Source organism: Pelobates fuscus, chromosome 1 (genome assembly GCF_036172605.1).
Source record: "Pelobates fuscus isolate aPelFus1 chromosome 1, aPelFus1.pri, whole genome shotgun sequence".
NCBI classification, from domain to species: domain Eukaryota; kingdom Metazoa; phylum Chordata; class Amphibia; order Anura; family Pelobatidae; genus Pelobates; species Pelobates fuscus.
Window position 1 is genome coordinate 487,812,025 of NC_086317.1, and position 18,871 is coordinate 487,830,895.

An 18,871-nucleotide genomic window follows, 5' to 3' on the forward strand; every position below is an offset into this window, starting at 1 on the left:
CCAGATGTGGTTTTAGTTCCCTACTATCAGTTCATTTTCATTATATAGAGGTGTCCTTTCCTTCCTGTGTGTGTCTGTGGGCAGACCCCGAACCTTACTGTACTTGGAGTACATGGTCGTATAATTTCTTACCCCAACAATCCTCATCATTTAATATACTCTTATATTCTGTAAGGCTTCCCTTAATATGATGAAATTGCCATTAATTCTAGGGAATAACACTGTGTGTCTGTAGCAGACCGCTAGATTTACCAGGGAAATACAGAAACCTTAGAAAGAGGTAAAAATCCTCAACTTCATCTACATTCTGAATGGTATTTTTTAAGATTTGACATGTGACTTGTTTATAATAATTAAGACTTCAGGTTGCCTGTACATCAGAGGTAAGTTTATCACATGATCTGACCTCTGATCTACAGTCAGGGTGAAAGTGCTGTGATCAGCCTTCAGGCAGTATGGCACTTTGCCAGCACAAACCCTCCGTAATTGGCAGTCAGATTATCATACACTACCTGTGCGTGTAACACACACATGGATCCTTGTTACTAAATATATTTATTGATCTATATAGAAACACATTGGTTTGTGTGTTCGTGGATGTTCTAACTCCAGCTAAGTCCAGCTCTGCAATCTCTATAGAGCAGTTAATTTAATAAAGCCAAGGTTGGTGTTCTGTAGATGAACTGGCTCCATGTGTAAGGGGTCCCTTCAAAGACTATTGGTATACATGCATTCTTAATGCAGGTTTTTTTTATGTACTAGTCGGGACAGAACCCCAGCACAAGGAAGAGTACTGGTAATAAAAACCTGCCTGTTTTATTAAAATAATCCTTGATTCGGAGAGCTGAAGGCAATTACAAGCGATATATACACACTGCACCCCAACTTAAGTCACCCCAAGCTGGATACAGCAACAGCCCCCGGTACTATGGGCAGGAAAACGAAGAAGCAGAAAGCTGACAAGCCGAAAATGGGGATGAACATCAGCGACATGTGGCGGCAAGCACATGGCGGCCTACTCCCAAAAATGGCCTCTTATCTAGGAGAGAGTTCTGATTTTTCAGATGATCAAGCCCTAGAGCCAGAAATCCATAACTTATCAGCCTCACGAGAAACACCCGCAGTCCCCAACCCGGACTCTGCACCGGTGACAAAAGCCGGCATGCGGGAGATGCTGGCGGGCCTTCGGAGGGATATCCACGCGGACATGGCCACGTTCCACAAGGACCTACAAGGCCTGACAACACGAACTGGCGTTCTGGAAGAGAACTCCCGCAGCAACAAGGCACAACTTACCCACCTGCAGCAAGAAATAAACGTGCTCCAGCAGCAACATACCGCCATGGAGCGGAGGTATGCAACCCTCGAAGATTCTAGACGTAGCAAGAACCTCAAGATCAGAGGGGTAACGGAGACAATCCCTGAAGAGGAGCTGCCACACTTTCTGAGGAGATTACTCGGTGTGCTACTCACCCCAAAACAAGCTAAGTCGATCATAACCGAAGGTCTGTTCAGGATCCCGCGGCCAATCAAGGCACCCGCCACAGCACCACGGGACCTGATTGTAAAGTTCCGAAGCAGGCAAGACAAAGCAGCGGTGTTGAGCACACTCAGAGGGAAATCTCCATACAGCTTTGAAGGCTCCTCATTCACATTTTACGCTGATCTATCAGTGAGCACCCTCGCCTGGAGGAAAACGTTGCAGCCACTCACGGAGGCATTACGAGCAAATAACATCTCCTACCGCTGGAAGAACCGCACACTGGTAATCCAGAAAGATGACACCTCCTACCCTATCCAGGACCTCGCCGGAGCAGAGAGTATCCTGGAGACTCTGGGCCTTCCAAGAGACTCCCTCAACCGCAGGGGACCAAATACCGCCGGAACGCACGCCTGGGACCTGGCAAACACAGCCCCGTTTGTGCCTCGGCAAACACAGCCCCGTTTGTGCCTCGGCAAACACAGCCCCGTTTGTGCCTCGGCAAACACAGCCCCGTTTGTGCCTCGGCAAACACAGCCCCGTTTGTGCCTCGGCAAACACAGCCCCGTTTGTGCCTCGGCAAACACAGCCCCGTTTGTGCCTCGGCAAACACAGCCCCGTTTGTGCCTCGGCAAACACAGCCCCGTTTGTGCCTCGGCAAACACAGCCCCGTTTGTGCCTCGGCAAACACAGCCCCGTTTGTGCCTCGGCAAACACAGCCCCGTTTGTGCCTCGGCAAACACAGCCCCGTTTGTGCCTCGGCAAACACAGCCCCGTTTGTGCCTCGGCAAACACAGCCCCGTTTGTGCCTCGGCAAACACAGCCCCGTTTGTGCCTCGGCAAACACAGCCCCGTTTGTGCCTCGGCAAACACAGCCCCGTTTGTGCCTCGGCAAACACAGCCCCGTTTGTGCCTCGGCAAACACAGCCCCGTTTGTGCCTCGGCAAACACAGCCCCGTTTGTGCCTCGGCAAACACAGCCCCGTTTGTGCCTCGGCAAACACAGCCCCGTTTGTGCCTCGGCAAACACAGCCCCGTTTGTGCCTCGGCAAACACAGCCCCGTTTGTGCCTCGGCAAACACAGCCCCGTTTGTGCCTCGGCAAACACAGCCCCGTTTGTGCCTCGGCAAACACAGCCCCGTTTGTGCCTCGGCAAACACAGCCCCGTTTGTGCCTCGGCAAACACAGCCCCGTTTGTGCCTCGGCAAACACAGCCCCGTTTGTGCCTCGGCAAACACAGCCCCGTTTGTGCCTCGGCAAACACAGCCCCGTTTGTGCCTCGGCAAACACAGCCCCGTTTGTGCCTCGGCAAACACAGCCCCGTTTGTGCCTCGGCAAACACAGCCCCGTTTGTGCCTCGGCAAACACAGCCCCGTTTGTGCCTCGGCAAACACAGCCCCGTTTGTGCCTCGGCAAACACAGCCCCGTTTGTGCCTCGGCAAACACAGCCCCGTTTGTGCCTCGGCAAACACAGCCCCGTTTGTGCCTCGGCAAACACAGCCCCGTTTGTGCCTCGGCAAACACAGCCCCGTTTGTGCCTCGGCAAACACAGCCCCGTTTGTGCCTCGGCAAACACAGCCCCGTTTGTGCCTCGGCAAACACAGCCCCGTTTGTGCCTCGGCAAACACAGCCCCGTTTGTGCCTCGGCAAACACAGCCCCGTTTGTGCCTCGGCAAACACAGCCCCGTTTGTGCCTCGGCAAACACAGCCCCGTTTGTGCCTCGGCAAACACAGCCCCGTTTGTGCCTCGGCAAACACAGCCCCGTTTGTGCCTCGGCAAACACAGCCCCGTTTGTGCCTCGGCAAACACAGCCCCGTTTGTGCCTCGGCAAACACAGCCCCGTTTGTGCCTCGGCAAACACAGCCCCGTTTGTGCCTCGGCAAACACAGCCCCGTTTGTGCCTCGAGGGACCCCAGATGACACCTAGGGGCACCCTGGGGGCGACTTGGCCACCTGCACTCCTCAGGGCCCACATTGTATATAGTTATTTCCCGCTTACAGGGCCACCGGAACTTCCCCACATTTGTCAAGCCACAAATTTAAAGTTACTTCGTTTAAAGGGCGGGCCACCTAAAAGCTTACCAGCACATGACCCAACAACCACTCCCAGCCAGCAACAAGAGTCCTGAGGTCACCCGGGCCCTGGTCTCACGTCTGGAAGCCGTGGGGCGCCTATCTCAACTTACCGGATTAATCTTATACTGCTCTAAATTCAGTAAACGCCCGTGCCACATAGTCAGCCAATAAAACCACTCTCTTGTCACATACCTCCTAGTCTCACCTCGGTTAACTTTCCTCTCCCAGCCCACATATCGGGACAACAACTGTCTACTCACCTTCCTTTAATAAGGGTATAAACATGTGCCTTATTTTTGGCAACCAGTAGGGCTATACACAGTGCTGTGAACCCGAATTGCCACTCGGATGACATGCCCTATCAGCCACAGCCTGTTACTACGTTCATGTATTTATCATGTTAAAATGTGCAAAGTTGAAATGCCATCCAGCTGTTTATCTATGTCCTTACCTCGCCTGCACTAGCTATTGTGGCAATGTGGGCGTACATGTATATTGCTTGCACAACAAAAATAAAGAATTTATAAAAAAAAATCCTTGATTCTAGCTTTTACAGTTTGTTTTCAGAGCAACTTACTGTGTTTGCAGTCTGTTGGGTTACATTTTCATTCTCTACCTGGCAAGAGACTTAGGCTACAATTTAACTTCCCTACTGTAAATGGTGTAATGGAGATCCCTTACCCTATGTGCATTTGCAAGGTTTGCGGGCACGGGGTTTGTGGGTGCGGGGTAGCTGTGCTAGAGGGTTTGTAACCTGTTATTACATTGATTCTCAAAGCTGAATGATCAGTCTTGTTCTGTCTTCTAGTAACGGGAACACAAATGAATTAACACCGATCCTTCAACAATCCCTGGAAGACAGACTGAAATACTTGCGCAGCTTTTTACAAAGTAAGATCATTCAGGGGAGCACCCTACCTAATTTCTGTGCACACACAGGACACATCCAAAATGGCAGACTTTATTGGAGTGGAATGTCAGCGTTTCAAGCTTGGGGTGGAGGTGGGGTGTAGGCTTTATTTAAAGTGCCTTCACAGGTAAGTCACATAAACTCACCAGAAGTTGCATTCGAAATGGACACTAGTAAGGCAGATTTACCCCACTAATGTGGGGATGTAAAAGGAATGGACAGAGTTCTCCCCCCAAATTCACAGCAAGAACCGCACACACTTAACCCAATCAAAACTGTATTGCCTCATGAACCAGGAAGACGACCAATCCTCTTAACCATTATTTAGGTTATTGGAGTGGAATGTCACCATTTCTGCCCTAATATCTGCCCTAACGTGTCACTGCTTGCCTCTCTTCCATCTCTGACTGGATGTCGTCACGCTTTCTCAAACTTAACCTCTCTAAAACTGAACTCCTTGTCTTTCCTCCTCCTAATACTGATCCTCCTCTCTCACTCTCCCTACAAGTCAGTGATATCCACATGAGTCCATCCCTACAAGCGCGCTGTCTTGGCGTCATACTTGACTCTGGTCTCACCTTTGAGTCTCACATCCAGTTTGTTGCCAAGTCCTGTAGGTTCCAACTCAAAAACATAGCCCGCATCCGCCCCTTTCTTACGCAAGATGCTACCAAGGAGCTTGTCCATGCTCTAGTAATTTCCCGCATGAATTACTGTAACCCTCTCCTGATTGGTCTCCCCAAAAGCCGTACTGCCCCGCTACAGTCTGTAATGAATGCTGCAGACTGATTTTCCTATCCAGTCGGTCCTCTCACACCTCGCCCCTCTGCCAGTCCTTACGTTGGCTCCCTGTATCCTATAGGAGTCAATTCAAAGTGCTAACCCATACATTTAAAGCACTGAACAATTCCAGCCCCTCTTATATCTCTTCACTGATCCAGAGGTATGCCCCTCCTCGTACCCTCCGCTCTGCCCGCGACCACCTCCTGACCGCTGCTCGCACCCGTACGGCCAACTCACGCTTGCAGGACCTCTCACGGGCGGCTCCTCTCCTATGGAATAACTTGCCTACTGCCATCAGACTCTCCCCTAGTCTTCAATCATTTAAGAAGGGCCTTAAATCCTATCTCTTCAGGAAAGCGTATGGCCTCCCAGAGTAATCTCTCCCTTACATACCTGTCTCTTGCTCTCCTATGGGATAGTGCTTTGCTCTCTCCTCCAGCTCTGCTTCACTCCTACTTGATATTTCCTATCCTAATGTTTCTAATACCCCACCTCCTATAGACTGTAAGCTCATTTGAGCAGGGTCCTCTTCAACCTATTATTCCTGTAAGTTTTCTTGTAATTGTCTTATTTATTGTTACATCCCCCCCTCTCAAAATATTGTAAAGCGCTACGGAATCTGTTGGCGCTATATAAATGGCAATAATAATAATAATTAAAAAAGGAACCGCACTCAATTCACTTAAGATAGGGTGCGTAGCTGAACCATGGGCCAGCACAAGCCCAGAAGATAATAAATACCAGTATTAGAAAAAGGGTCCAGGCACCTTTTATTAGAACAGGTGGGAAACTGCAACATGGCGACTTCCAATGGAGTCTTTGTCAGTGTTGCACATGTTTTAATAAAAGTGCCTGAAGACATTGGAGTGCCTGGACCCTTTTTCTAATGCTTGTATTCATTTCTGCTCCTAACATACCATTCCTTACCCTACCAAAGACAGTTATTTCACTTCCTTTATACAGAATGCAGTATATAGAAAAACAAGAGTCAGCGCTAATAAATCCTAAGAGAAAAGGGCAGCAATCCCAAACAAGGACTCCCTCAGATGCCCTTGAAAATAATAAGCGATAACGAACAACAAAAGATGGGGCTGCGCCACAATATAGGAAAGTAAAAAAAGTCCTAGCTTGGATAAGTCCCTGGAAGGACAAAGTCCAGAAGTGTGGAACTGAAGTCCAGTGGAGGTCTCCAAAGCCAGGGAGTTGTGATTCTTGCACTTTTTATATATAATGGTGCAGTATGCTCTTCAAAGTGCCAATATAAATAGTGATACAATTCCTACTCCTATTCAGCCAGCTCTGGTTTGTATAGCATACAGCGGTATGATCCCTGCTTATGGGATATGTGGTGAGTGTCCTCTTGTATATAGTAGTATCAAGGACCCAGGCAAGGGGTGATTTAAAAAAATTAAACATTAATGGTGCAGTATGTTCCACAGTGGAAAGAAAAAAACAATAAAATAATTTGGTAGTAACACTCACATTTAGTAGAGCTTAAGCCAGCTCTAGTGTGATAAGCATACAGCAGTACAATCCCCGCCTATGGGATATGACTAGTGTTCTTAAAGATGGTATTGTTAGGAGCCCTGAAGGAAGACAATAAAAACAGCAATAGTGCTCTCAATAAAATATTAATAATCTATAAAATATACTCACAATATGTAGAGCAGGCTGACTGCTCAATGACAACAGCATAGGTGGTATGATCCACACCTGGGATTCTTTGGAGTATGGAAAAAAAGTAGTTGGTTCCAGGTCATTCTTAAAAAATAAATAAAAGATGATGGTACAAGTGAAGTAGAAAGACCAAAATCTATTTAATAATAATTTAAAGAAGCCGTAAAATACATCCAAATGCGCTTCACCATATAGGATTTCAATTTTAAATGTGATAAATTTTTTATTTATTTTTTCTCCACACTGTGGAACATACTACACCATTATTTTTTATCACTCCTTGCCTGGGTCCTTGATACTACTATATACAAGAGGACACTCACCACATATCCCATAAGCAGGGATCATACTGCTGTATGCTATACAAACCAGAGCTGGCTTAAGCTCAACTGAGTGTGAGTAGGAATTTTATAACTTTATTTATATTGGCACTTCGAAGAACTTAATGCACCATTATCTCTTCTCACCTCTTATCGCTTTATCCTATATATGAATATTTAAAGAGTGCAAGAATCACAACTCCCTGGCTTCAGAGACCTCCACTGGACTTTAGTTCCACACTTCTGGACTTTGTCCTTACAGGGACTTTTTTACTTTCCTATATGGTATGCAGTACATGCCTGTAACCTGGGTATAGTATCCATGTGTTGGTCACTGCATGCTGTTGGAGTAGTACTTATGTGTCAGTGTTGCTCTCATTCCCCCTGCAGGATACTGCCGGTATGGCTCGTCTGCTGAGAATCTGGTGCAGTGGCAGAAGATTCTGCAAGGAGAGAACGTGGAAGTGGAGCTATCCAAGGTATAGGCACGTTAAGTGGCCTCGTAAATAAACATTCTCTGTATACGGTGTCACTCATGGTACTCCTCATACAAAATAAACAACCCAGCGCACTCGCTTATTCACTTAAACAATGATTTCGAATCTCACAGATTCTAATAGTTTATTTAAAAACACCTCACCTAGGCAAAAAAAATAATGGGGGTTTAGTTACAGTATATGGTCATACATTGCATAGGCCTGCCACAACATCAATGTACCACATTCTTGGCAGGTCCTACTCTAACAGCCTAATGCTTGCTCTTATAAGATTAACCCACTTGGGAAATACTTCCTTACTGGGACTCTCTGCAAGTCAAGGCTACATAGGGTCCTGGAATGAGACATCTGTGACAAGGAGGGGTGCAAAACCAAGGAGTTGGCTTGGACTCCCAAATATATAAAAGAAACCAAGAGGGCTGCACTCACCTGAACATGCATACATTATAGGGTGCCGCTGAGACCAGTATATACACAATCCCGTGCACTCGCTTGTTCACTAAACCATGATTTCAAATCTCTCAAATTAATACGTTTTATTTAAAAACGCCTCACCTAGGCAGAAAATAATAGGGGTTTAGTTACATTATATGCTCCATATATTTCATAAGCCTGCCACAACGTTAATGTACCCCGTTCTTGGCAGGTCCTACTCATGGTACCCCTCGGACATGGATCCGGGTAACGGTGTCACCCCTCGGACATGGATCCGGGTAGCGGTGTCGCCCCTCGGACATGGATCCGGGTAGCGGTGTCGCCCCTCGGACATGGATCCGGGTAGCGGTGTCGCCCCTCGGACATGGATCCGGGTAGCGGTGTCGCCCCTCGGGCATGGATCCGGGGTAGCGGTGTCGCCCCTCGGGCATGGATCCGGGGTAGCGGTGTCGCCCCTCGGGCATGGATCCGGGGTAGCGGTGTCGCCCCTTGGGCATGGATCCGGGGTAGCGGTGTCGCCCCTTGGGCATGGATCCGGGGTAGCGGTGTCGCCCCTCGGGCATGGATCCGGGGTAGCGGTGTCGCCCCTCGGGCATGGATCCGGGGTAGCGGTGTCGCCCCTCGGGCATGGATCCGGGGTAGCGGTGTCGCCCCTCGGGCATGGATCCGGGGTAGCGGTGTCGCCCCTCGGGCATGGATCCGGGGTAGCGGTGTCGCCCCTCGGGCATGGATCCGGGGTAGCGGTGTCGCCCCTCGGGCATGGATCCGGGGTAGCGGTGTCGCCCCTCGGGCATGGATCCGGGGTAGCGGTGTCGCCCCTCGGGCATGGATCCGGGGTAGCGGTGTCGCCCCTCGGACATGGATCCGGGTAGCGGTGTCGCCCCTCGGACATGGATCCGGGTAGCGGTGTCGCCCCTCGGGCATGGATCCGGGGTAGCGGTGTCGCCCCTCGGGCATGGATCCGGGGTAGCGGTGTCGCCCCTCGGGCATGGATCCGGGGTAGCGGTGTCGCCCCTCGGGCATGGGATCCGGGGTAGCGGTGTCGCCCCTCGGGCATGGGATCCGGGGTAGCGGTGTCGCCCCTCGGGCATGGGATCCGGGGTAGCGGTGTCGCCCCTCGGGCATGGGATCCGGGGTAGCGGTGTCGCCCCTCGGGCATGGGATCCGGGGTAGCGGTGTCGCCCCTCGGGCATGGGATCCGGGGTAGCGGTGTCGCCCACCACACTCCTCCGTAAAGATGTGGTTGTTAAATATTTTCGCGCTTCCCCCCTTTTTTTTTTTTTTTTTTTTTTTTTTTTGCGTTGTATTAAGTTTTAATTGATGTTAAACACGTTTGTCTTTCCACTTGATTGTTTAATTGTTGCTTGCTAGCCCAATACCTCATTAAAACGGAAAAAAGACTAACAAATAAGCCAAAGGGGTTCAGTATGAAGGTAACAAAGTGAGGGGGGACGATGACATGAAGAATCTGTAGTGATTATGGCCCCTTTATATTTAATGTGTATCGTATTTCATGAAAATGTTATTTTTGTCTTTTATTTGGAAGGTTATTGTTCTCCTTTTCTATTATTCAAACATGAAAACCAAGAATCCCAAAGAATGTGAGGATTTTGATCTCAAGACTCAGGTAATCCAATCTCCATTGCTTGATGGGCTTTTGCAAAGAGTTGTTTGGGCCTGGTTAGTGTTTGGTGAATGGTGAGGGGTCATTACTCAGTGCCATGTTAACCTTTGGGCTGTAGGGGGAGGTTGTTACCCATTGCAGGACTTGTCGTTGGGAAGTTGTTAGTGTTAGGGCAGTGGGTGTTTGGATACCAGGTTAGTGTCTGGGCAGTGGGTGTTTTGGTGCCAGATTAGTGTCTGGGCAGCGGGGGTTTTGGTGCCAGATTAGTGTCTGGGCGGTGGGTGTTTGGGTGCCAGGTTAGGGTCCGGGTGGTGGGTGTTTGGGTGCCAGGTTAGGGTCCGGGTGGTGGGTGTTTGGGTGCCAGGTTAGGGTCCGGGTGGTGGGTGTTTGGGTGCCAGGTTAGGGTCCGGGTGGTGGGTGTTTGGGTGCCAGGTTACTGTCCGGGCGGTGGGTGTTTGGGTGCCAGGTTAGAGTCTGGGCGGTGGGTGCTTGGGTGCCAGGTTACTGTCTGGGCGGTGGGTGCTTGGGTGTCAGGTTACTGTCTGGGCGGTGGGTGTTTGGGTGCCAGGTTAGGGTCCGGGCGGTGGGTGTTTGGGTGCCAGGTTAGGGTCCGGGCGGTGGGTGTTTGGGTGCCAGGTTATTGTCTGGGCGGCGGGTGTTTGGGTGCCAGGTTACTGTCTGGGCGGCGGGTGTCTGGGTGCCAGGTTACTGTCTGGGTGCCAGGTTACTGTCTGGGTGCCAGGTTACTGTCTGGGTGCCAGGTTACTGTCTGGGTGCCAGGTTACTGTCTGGGTGCCAGGTTACTGTCTGGGTGCCAGGTTACTGTCTGGGTGCCAGGTTACTGTCTGGGTGCCAGGTTACTGTCTGGGTGCCAGGTTACTGTCTGGGTGCCAGGTTACTGTCTGGGTGCCAGGTTACTGTCTGGGCGGTGGTGATTCCAGTGCAGGATAAGTCTGAGGAAGGAAGAACCACGACATCTGGGAATAGTTTTAGGAGGGTTTAGTACCACATGACTGAAAAATTATAAATTAAAGTTCTGTATAAAGATCTGTGATTCATGGCACTTGTGAGCTACAATCTTTTTGTGCTCAGCCAACATTTAAAAAAGAAAAAAACACCTTTTTTATGGTAGTAACAATATTGGCCATCCCTGATCTTTGTGATCCTGGTTACTTTCCTGGCAGACTGAGCTTGCTTCCATCCTGAGGTTCGTTCTGGAAAATGAAGATGATCTGTCTCTAAATGACAAGCTCTTGCACTTCCTGCAGAAGAAAGGTACGTTGGGGGTGGAGGTGGCACTACATCGCTGAATCCAATAATGCTCGGACAGCCTTTGACACTCCAGGTGTTGTTTACTAAAACTTAATGCTCTTGCATCCATAATGTTGGCAAATCTTCAGGGGTGATGTAGTCCACAAATTCTGGAGTGCCAAAGGGTGCCCTCCCTTGGGGGTAAGAGACCACACTGCAAAAGCAATAATTTCTGGGGTGGGCAGTATGAAAAGTCCGGCAATAACTTGTTCTTATGTTCTATTCTGTTTGGGCAGCACGGTTTCCGTCCTCCAGTGATGGCGCCTCCAGCTCGGATGATTCAGTGTCTCCCAACGTGCTTATAAAAAGGAAAACCGAGGTGCGCTTTCTCGAGTTGCATCGTGTGGCATCTTCCTCTGCCATGAAAAGGTACAATGGCCAAAATCAGACAATGTATGTCTAGAGTCTATGTAGTGGCATACTTATGTATGTGATTCGCGTTCAGTTCTTCAAACATACTCCATTGGTGGCCTTTGTTGAGGGCTTACTTGATCTTGGGTTTTTTGCTTTTTTTTTTTTTCTCTCTCCTGAATTACTTGTTGGAGCTTTAAAAAGGACTGTAGTGGCCAGAAATGTATTGCTGGCTCAAGGTGAGCTACATGAGTCTATTGGAAACTTGTAGAATTTTCTTTTGTACCTGTGTCACTTTGTATATTTTGCAGTTTAACGGACTCGCCATCCTCCCCAATGATTGAGGTTCTGCACATGCCTCAATTCCAGATGAGACGTTTGAAGAAGCAGCTGACTGAGGAGCAGGAGTTCAGGGATGAGTTGGAGCTGGAGCTGTCGGAGAACAAGAAACGCCTGGCAGAGAAAGGTGCGTGCAGGGATGGGAGTCCAACAAGTGTTACGCATTCTCCCTTTCTCCTGGTGATTAAATATAATGAGCAGTGCACTGAGGGTGGATGATTTTATTCTGCTCGCTGTGTGACAGATATGAGGCTGGTGGTGGTTTTATAGCCCATGTAATTTCTTCCTCTTTCGCCTAGCATCTCCTATTCCTCCTCTTATTCTTTTCCCCATTCTCATTCTGCCAAATCCTTAATTCTCTCTTCATTCTATCTCCTACGAATTTTTTCTTTTGCACATTCCCTTCCCCATTCAACTTCCATCTATTTGTCCGTTCTCAGTTCTATTTTCCCTTTTCCTTTCCCCATCTGTCTTACCCACTTTTTAAATGTAATCTCCTGGTCCTCCATTTGTCCTTCGTTCTCCCCACCTCGGATTGTCAGTAGTGCTGGCGAGGTGACTGGCATATATATCCATTTATGCAGTTGCATCTCACAACATGCTGGTTTTATCCCATTATTAGAGGCCCAGCTATTTCTAATGCAGCAGCGCATTGACCGTCTCTTGGTGCTGAGTGAGAAACAGACAGAGCCTCATGAACCTCGAGAGCTGGAAGAACTGCGGGAGAAAAATGAAAGGTAACTGATGAAGGGTCTTGAGTGGCACCTTGAAAATGTGAGCAGTTACCTGGGAAAATGGTTTCTCGCTTTTTAAAAAAAGTTTTGTTTTTTGTTAGTACCAGGGGTATGGAAAGCTGACCAACCTACAAGACTTGTCTTTTACCAGGGTCTCTGGCAATTGACCGCAGGGGAGGGCTGGCAGCCTTAGGCCTGGGGGGCAAAACCAGTCAAGTGGCCCATTGCGCCACCAAATCAGTTCACCATCCATGCCCACCTTTTCCTGGTTTTATAACGGATATTGATGTTATGCTAATCAGTAGCTCTTTGCCATACCCGCTCCTTCACGGCTCTGACTTTCAATGTTGTCAGAGCACAGGCTGAGAATCTCTGAGCCTGTGCTCTGATTCACTAACTGAGCGCCGGAACCACGAGGGAGAGGATATGATCTGACTGCACCTACTGCTGGTGCGCACCAGTGGACCACCAGCGAATCGTTTAAATTAAATATGCTGGTGTACCCAACTTGTGAGCTGTGTTGGCCGCCGGGCGCCTCTGTTGTCATGGCACCCTGCGTGACCGCACAGCTTGCCCACCCCAACGGCTGGCCCTGCTGACACACACTGATGTTACTACTTAGACATCCCTCAATATTAATACAGAGATGAGAGTAAACACCAATAAACTGTGGAAACAGAGCTGATCCCCCCCCCCAAATTTATAAAGGTTTGCTTAGAGGATTTATTCAAGATTAAATCATGCCTCCTCCTCTCTCCCCCATGCGCTGCTCTGTAGGCTGGGAGGAAGTGAAGAGTAATCAGTCTCCCAGCACAACGCCACCTGTGGCTGCATGGGGAACAGCTGTTTAATGTAATGCTTGCAGGACGGCCAGCTGCTGCAGAACCTCTTTGTTTCCGTCTCTGCAAAGGGCTCCAGGCACTGCTTGTTGTGAGTGTGAGCCACTGTAAATTAGGGGCAGAGGGCACTTGCACTGCGGTCAAGACAGGTCTGGGCAGGAGGAGAGTGCAGTGCAATCAGTGCACTCCCCTCCTGTGGGTCACCAGTAGACTGGTGCACCTGCCCAGGATCAGAGCCGGTGCAAGGATTTTTGCCGCCCTAGACAAAATATAAATTTGCCGCCCCCCCCATGTGACATCACAATGCCCCACCCATATGATCTGCCATATGAACTAACGCCAGTGCTGCACACAGTGTGTGTTTACATTAAAAAGCCTGCAGGGACCAGCTATAGACACCAGAACCACTTCATTAAGCTATAGTGTCCCTTTAATGTGAGGTAAATAATAGATTAGTGTCACTAATAATATACTAGATTAGATGAGGATGATGATGGGCTGCAGTTTGGCTCCACTGGTCTGGTGTAGAACAGAACCTCTGGAGGCTGTTTGCAACTGTGGTCACAAAATTCAACGTTCTGGGAGAATTGGAAGCAGCTCCATTTTTGGGGGGCCTCTTACTCAGCTCAAGGTCTGGGCCCCAGTGCCTGACGGTGAGTATGCCCATAAGGCCCACTCATAAGTCCACTTATATGTTCCACCCACCCATGAGCTCGCTCACAGGGAGTGGAGTGTGTAGGGGATGTGTTATGTGTTATCTAATATGTGTGCTTATGGTATGTAGTGTATAGGGATACCAGTTTGTGCAGGTGATGCAGTGTGTTTGTATGTAGTGGAAGCAGTGTGTATTTGTGTATAAGGGATGTATTATGTGTTTCTGGTTGTGTGTGAGGGATGCATTGTGTGAATCTGTGTTTGTATGCATAAGGGATGCAAGGTGTGTGTCTGTATGTGTGTGCATTGAGTGTAAGAGATGCATTGTGTTTCTGTGTGTATGTAAGAAAAACAGTGTGTGTGTTTGCATGTGTGTGTAAGTGTTTGCATTGTATGTTTCTGTGTATGTGTGCAAATGATGCATTGTCTTTGTGTAAGGGTTGCATTGTGTGTGTGTGTGTGTAATGGATGCATTGTGTGTTTCTCTGTGTGTAAGGGAAGCATGTTCAGTTTCTGTGTATGTATAGGGATGCATTGTGTGTTTCTGTGTATGTATAGGGATGCATTGTGTGTTTCTGTGTATGTATAGGGATGCATTGTGTGTTTCTGTGTATGTATAGGGGTGCATTGTGTGTTTCTGTGTATGTATAGGGATGCATTGTGTGTGTGTGTGTGCGCGTAGTGTTAAAGAGCTCCCTGTCTTGCCCCCTGTCCTATAGAGCTGTCCCTTCTGTCCCTTAGAGCTCTCTCCTCTCCCCCACCCTCCCCTAGCGGTCTCTTCTCACACTCACCCACCCTCCCTGTGCTCTTCTCATCCCCCCTCCACCCTCCCTGTGTTCTTCTCACTCCTCCCTCTGTGTGTTCTCACCCCCCCTGTGCTCTTCTTACCCCCCCCTCCCTGTGTTCTTCTTACTCCCCCCTTGCTCAGTGTGCACCTTCCCATCACTCCGGCCGGGACCGCGGACCGGAGTGCAGCTCGGCCACCTACAGGGGAGGGGAGGGAGGGAAAAGCTGCTGCAGCCGTCTGAGCGCTCTTTACAGAGCGCTCGGCGGCTGCAGCATTTAAAGGGCCGGCCCGCCGCGGCCGGTCCTAAAATAATTTCGGGCGGCCTGGGGGGCAATTGCCTCCCTGCCCCCCGGCCCAGCCCGCCCCTGATTGACCGATATTGATTTTATAGAGCAGATAGCCGATAACTTACCGATATTTTGTACATTTACCATTTTAAAAAATTTACTATTTCTACACAAATCATTTGTAATTTTTTTTTTTTTTTTTACTTTTTTAAATTTATCTTTTATTAATTTTTTATTTTTGTTTGTCCCCCCTCCCTGCTTCTTACCTGGCCAGGGAGGGGGGATATGGCATTCCCAGCGTACTCTTGCTTACCTTCCCAGCAGCTCCCCTGTCTAACTCTTGCGACTTGCGTGCCGCACAGAGTTGCCATGGTAGCCCGTGGCAATGCTCTGACGGCCGCTGGACTCCCGAGATTTACACAGGGAAGCTGCTGGGAAGGTAAGTAAGAGTGTGCTGGGCCCCCCAGGACCCTGGTGGTGGCCCTGGTCTGCATTATCGGCAATATTGGTATATTTATTGGCCGATTCCAATATTGCTGAAAACACAGAATATCGGCCGATAATATCGGTTGATCCCTACTGCAGATATATTGTTAGTTGTTTTCTTTGCTGACTGTGATTGTGGTACGAATTGCAAAAGAACTGCACGTTCTATCTTTTTCCCATGCTGTTCTTAGATGCAGTGGTGTATCCTGGTTTTGTGCTGCCCTAGGCAGGACAAAACTCAGACGTCCCCCGCCCTGCCTTCTAAACACACACACACACACACACACACTGACACACACACTCACTGACAGACACACACACACACACACTCACTGACAGACAGACACACACACACACTCACTGACAGACAGACACACACACACACACACTGACAGACAGACACACACACACACACTCACTGACAGACACACACACACACTCACTGACAGACACACACACACTCACTGACACACACACTCACTGACACACACACTCACTGACACACACACTCACTGACACACACACTCACTGACACACACACTCACTGACAGACACACACACTCACTGACAGACACACACACTCACTGACAGACACACACACTCACTGACAGACACACACACTCACTGACAGACACACACTCGCTCGCAGACACGCTCGCTCGCACGCAGACACACAGACACGCTCGCTCGCACGCAGACACACAGACACGCTCGCTCGCACGCAGACACACAGACACGCTCGCTCGCACGCAGACACACAGACACGCTCGCTCGCACGCAGACACACAGACACGCTCGCTCGCACGCAGACACACAGACACGCTCGCTCGCACGCAGACACACAGACACGCTCGCTCGCACGCAGACACACAGACACGCTCGCTCGCACGCAGACACACAGACACGCTCGCTCGCACGCAGACACACAGACACGCTCGCTCGCACGCAGACACACAGACACGCTCGCTCGCACGCAGACACACAGACACGCTCGCTCGCACGCAGACACACAGACACGCTCGCTCGCACGCAGACACACAGACACGCTCGCTCGCACGCAGACACACAGACACGCTCGCAGGCTCGCTCGCTCGCAGGCTCGCTCGCTCGCAGACACGCTCGCTCGCTCGCAGACACGCTCGCTCGCTCGCAGACACGCTCGCTCGCACACCTAGGCAGGACAAAACCCCCCTTACGCCCGCGCCACCTCCACCCAACCCTTCCCCCGCCCTGCCTTCTAAATACACACACACATTCACTGACAGATACGCATACACTAACAAACACACACTAGCAGATACACACACACACACACACGCAGTCAGACACACACACACACGCAGTCAGACACACACACACACGCAGTCAGACACACACACGCACACACGCAGTCAGAGACACACACGCACACACGCAGTGTCAGAGACGCACACGCACACACGCAGTGTCAGAGACGCACACACGCAGTGTCAGAGACACACACACGCACACACGCAGTGTCAGAGACACACACACGCACACACGCAGTGTCAGAGACGCACACACGCAGTGTCAGAGACACACACACGCACACACGCAGTGTCAGAGACGCACACACGCAGTGTCAGAGACGCACACACGCAGTGTCAGAGACACACACACGCACACACGCAGTGTCAGAGACACACACACGCACACACGCAGTGTCAGAGACACACACACGCACACACGCAGTGTCAGAGACACACACACGCACACACGCAGTGTCAGAGACACACACACGCACACACGCAGTGTCACACACGCACACACGCAGTGTCAGACGCACACACGCAGTGTCAGAGACGCACACACGCAGTGTCAGAGACACACACGCACACACGCAGTGTCAGAGACACACACATGCACACACGCAGTGTCAGAGACGCGCACGCACACACGCAGTGTCAGAGACGCGCACGCACACACGCAGTGTCAGAGACGCGCACGCACACACGCAGTGTCAGAGACGCGCACGCACACACGCAGTGTCAGAGACGCGCACGCACACACGCAGTGTCAGAGACGCGCACGCACACACGCAGTGTCAGAGACGCGCACGCACACACGCAGTGTCAGAGACGCGCACGCACACACGCAGTGTCAGAGACGCGCACGCACACACGCAGTGTCAGAGACGCGCACGCACACACGCAGTGTCAGAGACGCGCACGCACACACGCAGTGTCAGAGACGCGCACGCACACACGCAGTGTCAGAGACGCGCACGCACACACGCAGTGTCAGAGACGCGCACGCACACACGCAGTGTCAGAGACGCGCACGCACACACGCAGTGTCAGAGACGCGCACGCACACACGCAGTGTCAGAGACGCGCACGCACACACGCAGTGTCAGAGACGCGCACGCACACACGCAGTGTCAGAGACGCGCACGCACACACGCAGTGTCAGAGACGCGCACGCACACACGCAGTGTCAGAGACGCGCACGCACACACGCAGTGTCAGAGACGCGCACGCACACACGCAGTGTCAGAGACGCGCACGCACACACGCAGTGTCAGAGACGCGCACGCACACACGCAGTGTCAGAGACGCGCACGCACACACGCAGTGTCAGAGACGCGCACGCACACACGCAGTGTCAGAGACGCGCACGCACACACGCAGTGTCAGAGACGCGCACGCACACACGCAGTGTCAGAGACGCGCACGCACACACGCAGTGTCAGAGACGCGCACGCACACACGCAGTGTCAGAGACGCGCACGCACACACGCAGTGTCAGAGACGCGCACGCACACACGCAGTGTCAGAGACGCGCACGCACACACGCAGTGTCAGAGACGCGCACGCACACACGCAGTGTCAGAGACGCGCACGCACACACGCAGTGTCAGAGACGCGCACGCACACACGCAGTGTCAGAGACGCGCACGCACACACGCAGTGTCAGAGACGCGCACGCACACACGCAGTGTCAGAGACGCGCACGCACACACGCAGTGTCAGAGACGCGCACGCACACACGCAGTGTCAGAGACGCGCACGCACACACGCAGTGTCAGAGACGCGCACGCACACACGCAGTGTCAGAGACGCGCACGCACACACGCAGTGTCAGAGACGCGCACGCACACACGCAGTGTCAGAGACGCGCACGCACACACGCAGTGTCAGAGACGCGCACGCACACACGCAGTGTCAGAGACGCGCACGCACACACGCAGTGTCAGAGACGCGCACGCACACACGCAGTGTCAGAGACGCGCACGCACACACGCAGTGTCAGAGACGCGC

The 18,871-nt window shown here is 51.0% G+C and overlaps 1 protein-coding gene across 10 annotated transcripts in view; it reads left to right on the top strand.

The window, feature by feature from the left end:
- The window catches only part of NUMA1 (nuclear mitotic apparatus protein 1), a 61,608-nt gene that overhangs the window by 20,112 nt on the left and 22,625 nt on the right, over positions 1-18,871 (top strand). For 6 of the 10 annotated variants that reach the window (XM_063432850.1, XM_063432894.1, XM_063432876.1 and 3 more), the window contains exons 4-11: positions 236-280; positions 4,365-4,447; positions 7,637-7,725; positions 9,725-9,805; positions 10,987-11,077; positions 11,350-11,482; positions 11,776-11,930; positions 12,426-12,540. In XM_063432850.1, coding sequence (XP_063288920.1) covers positions 236-280; positions 4,365-4,447; positions 7,637-7,725; positions 9,725-9,805; positions 10,987-11,077; positions 11,350-11,482; positions 11,776-11,930; positions 12,426-12,540 — 792 coding nt within the window. The remainder of the gene's footprint in view (positions 1-235; positions 281-4,364; positions 4,448-7,636; positions 7,726-9,724; positions 9,806-10,986; positions 11,078-11,349; positions 11,483-11,775; positions 11,931-12,425; positions 12,541-18,871) is intronic. The other 4 variants (XM_063432921.1, XM_063432911.1, XM_063432902.1 and 1 more) reach the window with 2 other exon arrangements.